The 14948-nt window shown below is 47.7% G+C and overlaps 1 protein-coding gene across 1 annotated transcript in view; it reads right to left on the reverse strand.

Annotated features, from left to right (window-relative positions):
- Window positions 1-14948, reverse strand: part of LOC116399814 (titin-like) — a 118281-nt gene that overhangs the window by 46021 nt on the left and 57312 nt on the right. Inside the window, 27 exon segments of the mRNA XM_031877234.1 lie at window positions 57-359; window positions 497-1084; window positions 1198-1494; window positions 1584-1781; window positions 2264-2368; window positions 2468-2775; window positions 2914-3196; window positions 3486-3773; window positions 3863-4153; window positions 4345-4632; window positions 5029-5334; window positions 5432-5734; window positions 6009-6311; window positions 6486-6773; window positions 6911-7210; window positions 7312-7614; window positions 7734-8033; window positions 8147-8422; window positions 8629-8863; window positions 9105-9268; window positions 9395-9700; window positions 9820-10104; window positions 10257-10577; window positions 10692-13661; window positions 13764-14057; window positions 14238-14537; window positions 14667-14948. Of these exon segments, the coding sequence (XP_031733094.1) occupies window positions 57-359; window positions 497-1084; window positions 1198-1494; window positions 1584-1781; window positions 2264-2368; window positions 2468-2775; window positions 2914-3196; window positions 3486-3773; window positions 3863-4153; window positions 4345-4632; window positions 5029-5334; window positions 5432-5734; window positions 6009-6311; window positions 6486-6773; window positions 6911-7210; window positions 7312-7614; window positions 7734-8033; window positions 8147-8422; window positions 8629-8863; window positions 9105-9268; window positions 9395-9700; window positions 9820-10104; window positions 10257-10577; window positions 10692-13661; window positions 13764-14057; window positions 14238-14537; window positions 14667-14948 (10485 nt within the window).

A 14948-nucleotide genomic window follows, 5' to 3' on the forward strand; every position in this document is an offset into this window, starting at 1 on the left:
TTATTGGATTCAGGTGGCTGTTTGTTTTCCACAGCTGAAACACTCTTTTTACTTACAGGCAAAAACTATTGTTCTGACAGGCATAGATGGTTCACTTGGCTCTCCAAAGCCTGCTCTGTTCTCAGCAAGGACACGAAACTCGTACTCGATGCCCTCAGTGAGACCGCTGACATCACAACTGAGCTCAGCAATGGATTTCTTGGATGCCCTGACCCATCTCATGCCCTTTTTCTCCTTCTTCTCAACACAGTAACCTATGATGTCACTTCCTCCATCCTCGGCTGGTCTCCTCCAGGTCACAGTGACTGAATGTCCATCAACTTTATCAACTTCTGGTTTAGACGGTGGACCAGGAGGACCTACATGCAAAATTAGAAGAAACACATTCATGAATCAAAGTCTGTGTTCCTCTTCCAGAGACATTTGATCTGTATAAAAATGAAGCACAAATGTAGGATGTAAGATGAATTGAGAAACATGAACTAACTGCACATACCGAATCTGTCAACCATCTTGACTGCCTCAGAGTGAGATGGCTCACTGGCACCGTACTGGTTAACAGCAGAGACTCTGAAGAAGTACTCATTGTCTTGGATGAGCTTGTTGGCGACATAGTGACAGTCGATGACCTTCTCTTCCAGGATAGTCCAGAGCAGGCGGGTGGTTTCTCTCTTCTCAAGGGTGTAATACTTGATAGGAGAGCCTCCATCTTCCATAGGAGCTGTCCAAGTAAGAGTCACCTTTTCAGAGGAGACACCACTGGTTTCAATGGGTCCAGGAACTCCAGGAACATCCAGAACTGTGACTTTGACGGTTTCTTCCTTTACACCAAAGGGATTGCTGGCAGTGATGATGTACTCCCCAGAGTCCTTCCTGCCGGCATACTTGACGGACAGAGTGGAGGAAGTTGCAGTGGTCTCAATATGAACAAGATCAGAGGGTTTGAAATACTTTCCTCCCTTTGACCAGCATGAGGTTGGCGCAGGTTTGCCTAAAATGCTTGTGGCAGTGATGACAATAGTGTCACCGGCTCGAACAGTCAGACCCTCCTTCACCTGAGCTTCAATAATAATGGTTGGGGCAGCTGTTGGACAAAATAGGAAAGACTTCATTGATCATGCATCATGGCAAGATAATCGTTGAAGGTATATTGAGATGCGAGTGAGACAACATTTTAGTGGTAGTTTTATATCTCACCATATTCATCTGCGCAGATTATAGTATCTGTCTGCTCGGATGGCGGGCTGATGGCACCAGAGGAATTCTTTGCCCTGATTCTGAACTCATATTTGCAGCCCTCCTGCAAATCGGTGACAGTGAATGCAGGATCCACAACATTGACGTTGTTGGCCTTCACCCAGATCTTAGAGGGCAGGTCGCGCCTCTCAACGATGTAGCCAGTCATTCTGTGGCCGCCATCGAACTGTGGCTCGGTCCACTGCAGGGTCACGGTGCTTCTGGTGATGCTGATCACATCAGGTTTCCCAGGGGCATCTAATGATACAGACACAAATATATTAATGATTGTTGCATATTTTCCAGAATGATTAATTTTTATAACTTGTTGCCACTCTTAAACTTACCAATGGGATCCAAGGCCACCTGTGGATCGGTGGGAGCACTTGGTCTGCCAATGCCAGCCAGGTTGTTTGCCATGACTCTGAACTCGTATTCCAGACCTTCAGTCAGCCCAGTGACCTTGTGTTCCCTCATCCTCAAGGCAGACGGGCTCGCTCTCTTCCACAACATGCTGTTCCTCTCCTTGAACTCAACATGGTAGCCTGAAACAAAATCAACATCAAGCTCCATTTCACATTGAAGGCAGGGTTGGTAATCTGTTTTTGAAATTCTCATTACATCCTGAAAGCAATCAATGAATCAAATGGCTCTGACTAGAAAAATAAGAAAATCTGTGGCTGTCGCAGGAGTGTAAGAAGCTGTCCAATCATTTCATTCAGAAAGACTGTGATGATTGGACGCGCTACCTGCCTGTTGACCTGCCTGCACTTCTTCTGTCCATTCACTCATTGCGTACTAACAACAGCCATGTTAGTTGTTCACGTTCATAATGACCATTTTGGAGGGAGGCTCCTAGTGTTGACGACGTGGAGAACTTCTTGCTAGATTTTGCAACTTTTTCAGCAACTAGATTTAGTTTTTCAAAATTAGCCTAGATTCAAAGTGACATGAGAATCAATTTATGTCAAATAATACAAAATAACAGATGCTTGACAGGTAAGTGAAATGTTCTAGCTGACTGCACCTGTGATGGGAGATCCTCCAGTCTTCCTGGGGTCAGACCAAGCCAGGTAAGCAGAGTTGTGGCGCATGCTCATGATCTGAGGTGGAAGAGGAGCATCGGGAACATCTGTAGGAAAACAGCGATATTGTACAGTCAGAGCAAACTCAATTTCTAAGTTCAACATTTAAACATCCAGCTTTTAAAATATTAGTTTAAGTCACTTACTGAATGGATGTTTGGCAATGATTGGATCAGACTTGAGTCCCTCTCCAACACCGTACTTGTTCTCAGCACAGACTCTGAAGATGTACTCTGTGCCCTCATGGAGACCCGTCACCCTCATGGTGTTGGTCTCCACAGTGGAGCACACGGTGACCCACATATTGGTGACTGAGTCCCTCTTTTCTAGGATGTAATTTGTGATCTCTGAGCCACCGTCATCCTTAGGAGCGACCCACTTCAGCGTAGCACCATCGGCCGTAACATCTTTGAACTTAATGGGTCCGATAGGAATGCCAGGTTTACCCACCACCCTGAAAGGAGACAAACATTGAAGTCTTTTTCTACCTTTGTTGCTTTTTTTTATACACAGCCAGTAATGTATGGATATAATATGCACTTATTCTTCATGTTCAATGATTTTCTCTGCCCTGCTACAGTTTGATTCCTACCTAATGAAGATAGTTGACTCCTTGCTTCCAGCACTGTTCCTCAGGGTAATGGTGTACTTGGAAGCATCACTCCTCTGGCAGTCCCTGATCAGGAGGGTGGTGTTGACTGCAGAAGACTCTGCGCACACTCGGCCGGTGTCTGTCAGGTTTTCCTCGTCTCCCTTCTTCCAGGAGACCTTGGGAGTAGGTTTGCCGATGATCGGGATCTTTAGACGGACGGTACTGCCCTCCTTGGCAATGTAACACATGTCGGGCAGCTCCCTCAAGTCACAGCTGGGATGAACTGCAGAGAGAAGGAATGATTATTTCAAAATGGTACTTTAAAGGTTCTCTAAATTATATTTAGATTATTAATATCTCACCAAACAACTATTATCTATGTAAATATATAGAGGACTAATCCTCCCTAGTTCTCCCTCAGGTAAACACTGTTTGCTGCTACCCACTGGCTCAGCCATCACCATGTTGAGAGCCGCGTAGAGGCAAACTCTATGCTCTGAATTAAGAATTGAGAACCTTTTAACAATTCCTCAATAGTTATTTCTCGGTAACTTTTATGAATAGGGACTTACTGATCTGGTCCTTGGCGACCACTAACAGCTTCTTGACTGGACTCTCTCCTGAGTCATTCACAGCCTTGACTCTGTAGTTGTACTCTCTGCCCTCCACTAGGTCCTTGGCGCTGTACTGCATGTTCTTGGACCTCATTAGCTCCTTGTACTTGTCGTCACCATTGAGAACCTCCAGCACGTAGCAGATGATGCGACTGCCACCATCGGTGAGGGGTTTCTTCCAGCTTAGAGTGCAAGAGTACTTGGTAACCAGCAGAGTCTTGAAGTCCATGACCGGCCCAGGCTCCTCTGGAAAAGTACAAATTTAGCGCAGTGAGTATAATATTTGCAAGAACAAAAAACAAAAGAAGCACAAAATCTGCTATCATCAAACCCACCAGATGCTTTGACTGAGTCAGCTGTCTCGCAACACTCTCCAGTACCGAGCTGGTTAACTGCTGACACTCTGAAGCAGTAGCACCGTCCTGCGTCCAGGTCCTCCAACTTGAACGATGTCTTGGTGCAGTTGTTGGAGACGATGGACCAGGCCTTCCTCTCAGTGTCACGCTTCTCCACGATGTAGTGGGTGATTTCAAAGCCACCGTCAATCAGAGGAATGTCCCAGTAGATGGAGGCGCTGTCTTTGTTTGACTCCTTCACCATCAGGTTGACTGGTGGTCCGGGAGTATCTGGAGAGATACAACATCACGTCATAACAGTGTCTCTTAACATATAAACCTGAACCGAGAACATATTCCTTTTCCTGGTGTTTCCATCCACGAGTGGCTAGTCAGTCAGTCTCTGCAGAGTACAGTCAATGCAAGCAAACTGAGACGAATGCATCCACTTAGTGAATAAACTATGAAAGTCCTTCACTCACCAATAACCTTGACCACAACGGTGTACACCTTTATGCCAGCCAAGCTCTCCAGGCTCAGAATGTATTTGCCAGCATCATATCTGTTGACATTCTCCACCACCACCAGGGAGTCAGTGTTGGTGGATTTTATGACAACGCCCAGGCGGTCCTTGATGTTGGTGTTCATCTTTGCCCAGGTGCTCTTGGGAATGGGAGTGCCCTTGATGATGGCATGCAGCCTCATGGTGGCACCAGCACGCAGCTCCAGGCCTTCCTTCAGCTGCGCACTCAGCTCTGCCTCGGGAGGAACTGCATGAACACACAAAGAGGATAGTTTGATGTGTGACTGTGTGAGATAAGGCTCTTATTGTTATCTTATTCTGTTTCTATTGTTGTCTTTTCTGTTAAAGCCTCATATTATACATGAAAATGGAGCAAAAACTGCTCATTGTGTGCTCTTTTATCATAACAACATGATTATAATACAATGCTTTGCTCAAGTGATACAGTGTATATTAACTATTCTATGTTGTCAATTGAAATACACCACAACCTTTTGATTTGGGCCAACATGATGGTTATAATCCAGCTAAACTTTGAGATAACTGAGAAACACAGGTTGTATCTTGTATACCTTGTTATGTCGATGATATGTTGTTCTACTTAAAAAATAAATGCAGTTGAAGAAATTGAAATCATACGTACTCATGATGTCCTTGGCAACATGCTTGCCGGGTACTTCAACTGGCTCGCTGAAGCCGACCTTGTTGACAGCAGTGATTCGGCACTGGTACTCGGCCTTGTGAATGAGGTTCTGGATGGTGTAGCTGGTGTCCTGCAGGTTCCTGGGGACGTTGCAACGGATCCAGTCTGTGGTGTCGGTCCTCTTGCACTCCACCAAGTATCCAAGGATGGGACTTCCACCATTGTTGGCGGGCGCGGTCCAGGTGAGGCTGATGGTGCTGTTGGTTGTGTCTGTCACACTGGGGTTCACAACAGGGCCAGGAGGAGCTGGGGAAGAGCACATTTACACAGGTTAGTTTACATACAGAGAATCTTTTATTTCAGTAAGAAAATAAACTATGCAAAGTTGTGTGAGGTTACTCACTGATAGGATTCTGTGCAGTGGTGCCAGCAGAGGGCTCGCTGGGTTTGCCCTCTCCTGCCACGTTGACGGCACGGACTCTGAACTCGTAGTCGGCTCCCTCTGTGAGGCCTGTGACTTCCAGGCTCCTCTCTGTCATGGGCTTCCTAGTAAATTTGGTCCAGTTTATGTCCTTGACCTCTTTCTTTTCCAGCATGTAGCCCAGGATGGTGGACTTTCCATCATCGGCAGGCTCCTTCCAACTCACTGTCATACGATGTCTGGTCACATTGGTGATCACTGGGGCCTCACAAGGGCCTGGGACAGCTGGAATTGACATCACAGTTCAGGGTTTAGTTTAGATATCAAATTTAGTATTTCAAGTTTCAAATAAGCAACCAAGTCTGGACTCAGTGTGATGAGAAGCTTTAGATGTTGACAGAATATGCGTGAAAAGTAAGCTGGTTTGGTGTAGCTGCCACTTATCAAACTTACATGGCAGTATGAGACCCAGTTTAAACTGTAGCACTGATTTCTAATATTCGTCACTGCCATTGATGTTGTAAAGCAAAACCCAGAGAGAATGGTGGTAATGACTCACTGAATGGGTTCTTGGCGATGACGGGGTTGGTGATGAGGGGGTCTCCGACTCCCCATGTGTTCTCAGCACGGATTCGGAACTGGTACTCGTGACTCTCAATCAGCTTCTCCACATTTAACTCAAGGACATCGCCTTTGATCTTGGCGGAGACCTGGGCCCAGTTGGCTCTGTTGGTCTCACGCTTGTCCACAATGTAGTTGCTAATGGGAGCGCCACCGTCCTTCAGAGGAGGCTCCCAGGACATCTTGATTCTGGTGGCAAACACCTCAACACATTTGGCACTGGCAGGAGGGCCAGGCACATCTAGGGAGACACGAAATAATGAAATGTCACCCAACTGAGCACAAGGTGTTGACGGTGAAGCTGTGTGCCCATCATGCATTAATGTGAATACAGCTATTAGACTGTAAAAACCGTTAACTTATATATTGGTAGAGTTCCAACAGACATTTCTAAAGAAAAGATGAAAGCACTCACCCAGCACGTTGACCTGGATTTCGGCAGTCTTGGAGCCACTAGCGTTCTCGGCCAGGATGGTGTATGTTCCTGTGTGCTCCTTCATGACCGCCGACATCTCCAGCTGGAAGCGATTCCTCTCGTGGGTGATGATCTGTCCTTCACCTGATTTCAGGCTGTCATCAGCTCTCTTCCACGTCACTCTGGGCATCGGCTTACCGAACACCTCGGCCTCCAGGAGGATTGTGGCTCCGGCCTTCACCTTCAAACCTTTCTGCATCTTAGCGTTGACCTCCACCCTCGGAGGAACTGTGTTTGTAACAACGACAAAAAAGTTAAGACTCAGATCTGTGAGAGAATCTTTAGCTTTTAGTTTCAAAGTCACAAGCTTAGTAGTTTAGCTGAAAATACAGTAATGTTGTGATTGTAGTGATTGAACCTCTCACCATTCTCAGCACAGACCAAGACAGGGTCTGTGGGCTCAGAGGGTTTGCTTATATTGACAGCGGTTTTGGCGATGACTCTGAACTGGTACTGCAAGTCTCTCTCCAGACCAGTCACCGTGTACTCCTCTCTTGGGACATTCTGGCTGCTGGTGTTGCAACGTATCCAGAAGTCTCCTGGCACCCGCATGGCCTCAACGTAGTAGCCAATGATTTTGCTTCCGCCGTCATTCTTGGGACGGGTCCAAACCAGAGTGACCGAGCTCTTGGTAACATCCAGGATCTCAGGTTTACCTGGAGTATCTGTGAGAAAAAGAATCAAATATGCACAAGTCAGGAAACAGGATGAAATGAATAGAATAAAGCTTGTTACGTGGGGGTTGTTGTGTTGGTGACAAACGTACCAACAGGCGTTCTAGCCGTGACAAAGTCGGTCTTCTTGCTTGGTTTGCCCTGGCCAGCACGGTTGATGGCGGACACTCTGAAAGTGTATTCCAGGCCCTCGATGAGGCCAGCACATGGGTACTCAGTGGTGCGTACTACATTGTCGTTGGCCTTCACCCACAGCAGGCTGTTCCTCTCCTTACGCTCGATGTAGTAACCTGTGATGGGACTGCCGCCGTCGCTCTCGGGCTTATCCCAGGCAACAAACATACAGTCCTTGTTGGTCTTGTTTATACGACAGTTGAGAGGCTCACTCGGAACATCTGGTGACAAAAAAACAAAAAAAATGAATATTGTCTATAATGATACAACCTGTCAACTTTAGCCAGATGCTAACATCTGAAGCTAATCAAGGACTGCAATGATGACATAATTCACTTACCGAAGGGGAACTTTGCAACCATCCTGTCAGACTGAATAGGGTCTGACACCCCGAAGCGGTTCTCAGCACGGATACGGAACGCATACTCCTTCCCAGGGACGAGTTTCCCAAGCCTGCAACTGGTTTTCTGACCAGAAGAGGTTGCCATCACCCAGTCGCCTCTAGTCACATCGCATTTCTCCACCACATAGTTGGTGATATTGCTGCCTCCGTCCTCCAGTGGTTTGTGCCAGGACAGGGAGCAGGCGTCGGAGTCGATGTCGCTGATCTCTACGGGGCCTTCGGGAGCACCGGGGATGTCTGAAACACAGAAAAGTCGGATTTAAACATGAAGAATCTCCATCACGCCAAGTCATTTTGTCTTCTAACTTTTTTCCTTTTCGTCACATTATCTAATTGTGAGTAAAACTGACCTCTAATGATCATCTTCAGAGACTCTACCACCTTTGCGGAGCTGTTCTCAGCCACCAGGCTGTACTCTCCGCTGTCAGTCCTTGACACGTCTTTGATGATCAGGACACATATGCTGCCAGACTGGTGCACGGCCAGACGGCTGGACGGGACCACTGCATCCTCACCACGCATCCACTTGCAGGTCGGAGTGGGTTTTCCGGAAACCAGCGCCTCCACTCTGAGCTTGGCTCTGGCTTTGGCGCTCACTGTCTCTGGCATGACGATCTTTGGCTCCACTGCAGGTGTGGACAATTTCATTCATTAGAGATATTATCTAGGGAAGCTGAGAGCAGCTTTGAGATAATAAATAGTGTACATATGTAGTGATATTCCTGTATATCACTGTGCTACATGCTACTGGTATCAAAAGTACAGTAACCATTAATAATTAAGTGCTGATCATGAGTTAATGGTCTTTTATTAATCTGATGCAATAACTTACACATCTGTTCCTTGATCTCGATTGGCTGCCTGGTCTCAGTGAACGAGCTCTGGCCCATGATGTTCTTAGCAGCCACTCTGAACTTGTACCTCTTGCCCTCCTTCAGGCCGCTGATGCTGATTGTCAAACCTTTCACTGTAGTGTAGGCGTTCCACACTTCTCTTACAGGTTCTACATCCTCCTCTACCACGGGAGGCGGTGGAGGTGGTGGAGGAGCTTGCTCTCCCTCTGGAACCTGTGGCAAATTGATGGTTGAAGAGTAATACTTTAAAATGTACTCAATAATATAAAAAAGCTTAAATTACTAAATTCTATAATATCATATGTATTTGTAAAATGGCAGGGAGGATTGGGTTTTTTAGCACATGCATCCTAACTTAAATACTTGAAGTACAATAACAAAACAGAACAGATTTGAAAATGTAATCAACAAATGATTGCAACAGTCAGAGAATTTTTTTTATCACAAGACAAACCTCCACAGGTGCTGGAGGCTCTGGAGGAGGTTTGACCTCGATGTATTCAATGACATAACCATCAATCTTGGCACCACCATCTCTTGCGGGCTTCACCCAGCCAACTGTGGCACTGTTCTTAGTGATCTCCAGAACCTCAATCTTCTCACAAGGATCGGGCTTGCCTGAAAAATTAAAACAGAGAGGTGTGTTCAAGTGGTTCTAATGACGGATGAAAAAGAAAAGGGTGAGGCTGTAAGCTGGGCTCTGAGTTCTGGTGTCACATTGTGTGACTAAGAGATGATACGTACTGACAGGATCAGAGGCCAGGTAGGAAGTGGGTGACACCTTAGGAACTCCAGAACCATACTCGTTGACTGCTGTGACTCTGAAGTAGTACTCGGTGCCTGGCATGAGACCGCTGACTTTGAAGGGAATCTTATCCTTCTCAACTTCGGCCTTGACAGTTGCCCACGTCTTGCGGTCGATCTCGCGCTTCTCAACAATGTAGTGAGTGACTTCGCTGCCACCGTCGACCTCTGGAGGACTCCAGGACAGCATGGCTGATGTCTGTTTGATGTCGGTAGCTTCCAGATTCATCACAGGTCCCGGAGTGTCTGTCAGGAAAAATACATCATGACATTTGGATTTTGTTTTGATTCCGCTGTTACATGACTTAAGCAATGTTTGTGATTGTTGAGCTTATCAGCACAATTAAAAGAGAACCAGGACTTACCCAGAACCTTAACGTTGACAAACATAGCCTTCTCTCCGGCAGGATTGCGAAGTGTCAGGCAGTATTTGCCAGAGTCATCGCGGGTGCTGTCGGGGATGACCAGGAAAGTCATGGTGTCAATGATGTCGACTTTTCCCTTCCTGATCACGTTGTCAATACCCATCCTCCTCCAAGTGACCGTGGGAGGTGGTCTACCCCTGATGGTGGCGCATAGTCTGATGGGACAACCGGCTCTCACCGTCAGGCCCTGTTTCAAATTTGCGTCCAAGTCAAACTCTGGTGCCTCTGTTGGAAGGAACAGTGCAGTTGTCAGCTTGATGTTGCAATTACAGATCACATATTGATGTTAATCTTTAGTTACTCCACCATATTATTGAGTGGGACTACGACCTCATCTAGTTATCATAAAAGCAATTACAATTCAACAAAGTACTCACCTAGAATCTCCCTGGGGATCACACCACCCTCCAGGTCACAGGGCAGGCTCATGCCCACCTGGTTCTGAGCTGACACTCTGAACTCATACACAAGCTGGTCATCCAGACTTGAGACTGTGAACTCGCACATGACCAGCTGAGCTGCCACGTTGCACCTCTTCCAACCATCATCTCCTTTCTTGGCACTTCCCTGCGCCCTCATCTCCACAACGTAGCCGATGAGGGGAGCTCCACCATCGGATACAGGCTTGGTCCAGCCCAGGGTGATGGAGGACTTGGTGCTGTCCAGGACCTTCATGTTGGTAGGAGGTGCAGGAGGCTCTGTAAGAAGACATAAATATGTTTAATGATCAAGCCGTGGATTTTGCGCATCCCACCATGAGCTACATTTGTTAACATGTGAACACAATGAAAAATGTATTATTGGGTACATACCAACTGTGTCCTTGGCAGTGATGGCACGTGAAGGCTTACTTGGGCTTCCAATGCCAATTTCATTGACAGCCTTGACTCTGTACTGGTAGTCATGGAGGGGCAGGAGTCCAGCAACTGTGAAACGAGTTGTAGGGATCGGATCCTTTTTGACAGGCGACCACCTAACGGCATGCTCTTCCCTCTTCTCCAACAGATACCCTGTGATTGACTTTCCACCATCTCTCTCGGGCTCTGACCATTGCACAGTCATCTCTTCCTTGGCAATCTTGGTGACATCTGGTGCCTCAGGAGCGTCAGGTACACTGAACTGGGTGCCGGCGACAATGGCTTCACTCTGCACTGCAGGGCCAGGACCCATCTTATTCTCAGCACGTACTCTGAATATATACTCATTACCCTCAATGAGACGGGTGACGTTAGCTTTATTGGTGATGACAGCATTGGAGTGGACCGACCAGACTCCCCTCTTGGTCTCACATTTCTCAATAATGTAGTTGTAGATATCGCAGCCACCATCATCCTCTGGGATTTCCCATGCCAAATGGCATCTGTCGATGGTGATACCAGACACCTTGAGGTCGCTGATGGGGCCGGGTCTATCCAGTACATTGACCTTAGCATGAGCAGAACTGGTTCCTGCAGCGTTTGAGGCAGTAACAACATATTTACCACTGTCAGTGCGCCTGGCACCGGTAAGCAGCAGCTTTGAGAAGTCAGCACCAGTTTCGATCTGAAGCCTGGGGCCCCTTCTTATCTCATCTGTGCGCTCATCTCTGGTCCATTTGACATCAGGCTGTGGTTTGCCCTTCACTGTTGCCTCAATAGGAATGCAGTCTCCTGCCTTGACCACGAGTGTTCCATCCAGTTTTATCTTGATTTCAGGCTCCACAAGCTGTTCCTTAACCAGGACTTCAGGTGTGGTCACCCAGTTACTCTCGCCTCCCTCATTCTTAGTCTGAACTCTGAATTGATAGAGCTGGTTTTCGATGCACCTGTCGGCCATGAAGTAAGTCTCCTTGATAGCACCCTTATGTAGCCTCTCCCACTCCTCAGCCTCCTTTGGTTTCTTCTCAACATGATAACCCAGGTTACGACTACCTCCATCATAGTCTGGCTTCCTCCACTTGAGGAAGCAGAAGGTCTTGCCAATCTCAGAGATTTGGAAGTCAATGGGTTCACCAGGCTTCTCAATGGGATCAACTGCCAGCACAGGTGTCTTGGTTTCAATGGCTGGACCAGCACCAATCTTGTTCTCTGCACTGACACGGAAGAAGTATTCACAGCCCTCAGTAAGAGGGGCCTTCATTTGGCGCTTGGTGCAGTCATTGGACACCACAGTCCATCCTCTCTGGCTGGGCTGACGGCACTCAATAATGTACTGGTTGATCTCAGTGCCTCCGTTGTCTTCAGGGTTCTCCCAGGAAACCATGCAGGAGTTCTTGGTCACATAAGCCACTCTCAGGTTCTGGCAAGCCCCTGGTGTGTCCAGGACATTGACAATAATGGTGGCTTGTGCCTGTCCACTACTGTTCTTGGCGTTGATGGCATATTTACCGTAGTCTGACCTGACGGCATCGCTGATGACCAGTTCACACAGAGGGTAGTTGTTTTTCATCTCAATGCGCTTGTCCCGGGATATGACTCTGGCATCCTTGGTCCATGTGATCTCTGGGTCTGGTCTGCCTTTCACTCTAGTGATCAAACTTATGATCTGACCTGCCCTGACAGTCAGAGAGTCACGGCAGGATGTGTCGACAACGACATCAGGGGGCACCAGGATGTCCTTTGCTAAGACAGTCTCAGCCAGCTCCCTGGGTTCACTGTCTCCAACCTTGTTAGTGGCTCTGATGCGAATCCTGTACTCCATTCCTTCAATGAGGCCTGGCACTCTGTAGGCACACATCTTGATAAGATTCTTGTTGATTCTGTCCCACTGAGCGTATCCTGACTTCTGAACCTCAACAACATAGCCCAGAATAGGACTGCCTCCGTCTCTTGTAGGCTTGGTCCAGCAGATGTCAGCATAGGACTTGCTCCAGTCTTTCAATTTCAGATTGCCAGGGGGTCCGGGTTTGGTGATGGCACGAGTGGCCTTGATGGCGTCAGAGGTGGGAGAGGGCCCGCTAATACCAGCAACGTTCTCAGCAAATACTCTGAACTCGTAGCTGTTGCCTTCAAACAGGCCTGAGACTCTGTATCTGAGGTCCAGCACCGGTGTTTTGTTGACACGGATCCACTTTCCTGTCATTTCTCTGCGTTCAATTACATATCCACTGATGGGGCTGCCTCCATCATAGTCAGGCAGGGTCCATTCCACTGTCACAGCATTTTCAGTGATATCAGAGCACTCTGGCGGGCCTGGTGGACCAGGAGGGTTAAACATGTGTTTGGCAATAGTGGGAGGACTCTCAAGCCCTTCGCCGAAGCCAATCTTGTTCTCTGCACGGACACGGACAATGTACTCACGACCCTTCTCCAGCCTGGACACCTTAGCCTTGGTGCTGGTGCCGCTGGAGCTAACAACAGACCAGGGCTCCCAAGACTTCTTCACATCCTTCTTTTCCACCACGTAGCTGGTGATGGGTGTGCCACCATCATCTTTGGGTGCCCTCCATTGGATTATCATATAATCAGGGGTAACCTCCAAGATATTGATGGGTCCAATGGGTGGACCTGGAAGATCCAGCACCGTGACATGCAGGGCAACGGTCTTGCTACCTGCAGGATTGGCCACAGTGAGTGTGTACTCTCCGGTGTCTCCTCTCTGGGTCTCAGGGATACCGAGGATGGTAGAATATCCAGCTGTCTCAATGTTATGGCGGCCCTCAGATGTGATTTCCTTGCCATCGGTCATCCATTTGGCAGTGGGAATGGGAATGCCTGTCATCTTGGCTGGAAGGGCAATAGCTGTACCAGCTTTGACAACAAGACCCTCAATAAGCTTCACATCAACTTCAATAGTTGGTGGCACTAAAAGAAAAAAAACAATATTATGATGTTTTCAGGCCTGTACATGAGAACAGGAACAGCATTTGCAATGAGAAACAGCTCCATAAGAATAATGTTTCCTACATGTTTTTTCCTGACAGGTGACAGGGACGCTGGTGTCAGGACTGCTCACACCGATGTTGTTCTGAGCCTTGACCCTGAAGCGGTAAGTCTTGCCCTCCACCAGACCAGTGACGTGGGCATGGTTGTTGCTGACAGTCTTGAATGTGACCCAGTCAGTCTGTCCCTCTTCCTGGTGCTCCACAATGAAGCCGGTGACTTCACTTCCACCGGTGCGGTCGGGCCACTCCCATGCCAACCACACCTCTGTCTTGTCTGCATCAGTGTGGTGCAGGTTTTTGGGTGGGCCAGGAGGATCTTAAACATGTCCAAAAACAACGTTATTTGGAAGTGCAGAAGCACTCTTGAGAATGACACGGTGGATAGTCACAAAGAGTCGAGCCTTCTGGATTTAGAAGCTTCACAATTTACACAAAGTGATGAAAAATAATTATTTTGTTTAAAATAATAGGCAAAATAGTTATGACTTTTACTCACAGAGAGGATCAAGAGCCTTGATGGGTGACCTGGTCACCACATAGTCACTCCTGCCAAACTGGTTCTCAGCAGCCACCCTGAACAGGTACTGGATTCCTTCCATCAAGTACATGGCCATCAGACTCAGCTTCTTATTGGATGCAGCGACGGGAACCCACTGCTCGGCGGCCACGTCCTTCTTATGCACGACGTAGTGGGAGATGACGGCACCGCCATTGTCTTCGGGAATCTTCCATGTCAGGTAGGCAGACTCACTGTTTATTTCAGAGATCACCAGGTCTCTGGGAGGAGACGGCTTGTCTGGAGGAAACAAAAGCGAGTTTCAGTCAAATTTAAGCTTTTCTAAATTCAAACATCATCTCCAGAAATTGTTTCTTGTGTTCAAAACTGATCAAATCCCATATTTGTGTCGGTGGATCTTTCACTTACTCAGAACAAGTACGGCAACGGTTGCTGATTTCTTTCCAGCAGCATTCTCCACAGTGATGGTGTAGTTGCCAGAGTCGGCCCGGACGCTCTTGGGGATGAAGACTTTACTGTTGGTGGTGGTGACAGCGACGGTGATGTGAGAAGGAACGTCACCGTCATTCTTCTTCCAGCTGACGGTGGGCGTTGGTACTCCCTTAATGGTGGCGCTCAGGGTGATATCAGTGCCCAGCATGGCCAGGTGATCGCGTGCCATGTTGGCATCCAGTAGCAACTCCGGCTCCT

This window comes from Anarrhichthys ocellatus, unplaced genomic scaffold, assembly GCF_004355925.1.
Source record: "Anarrhichthys ocellatus isolate YVR2014 unplaced genomic scaffold, GSC_Weel_1.0 scaffold130, whole genome shotgun sequence".
Lineage (NCBI taxonomy): Eukaryota > Metazoa > Chordata > Actinopteri > Perciformes > Anarhichadidae > Anarrhichthys > Anarrhichthys ocellatus.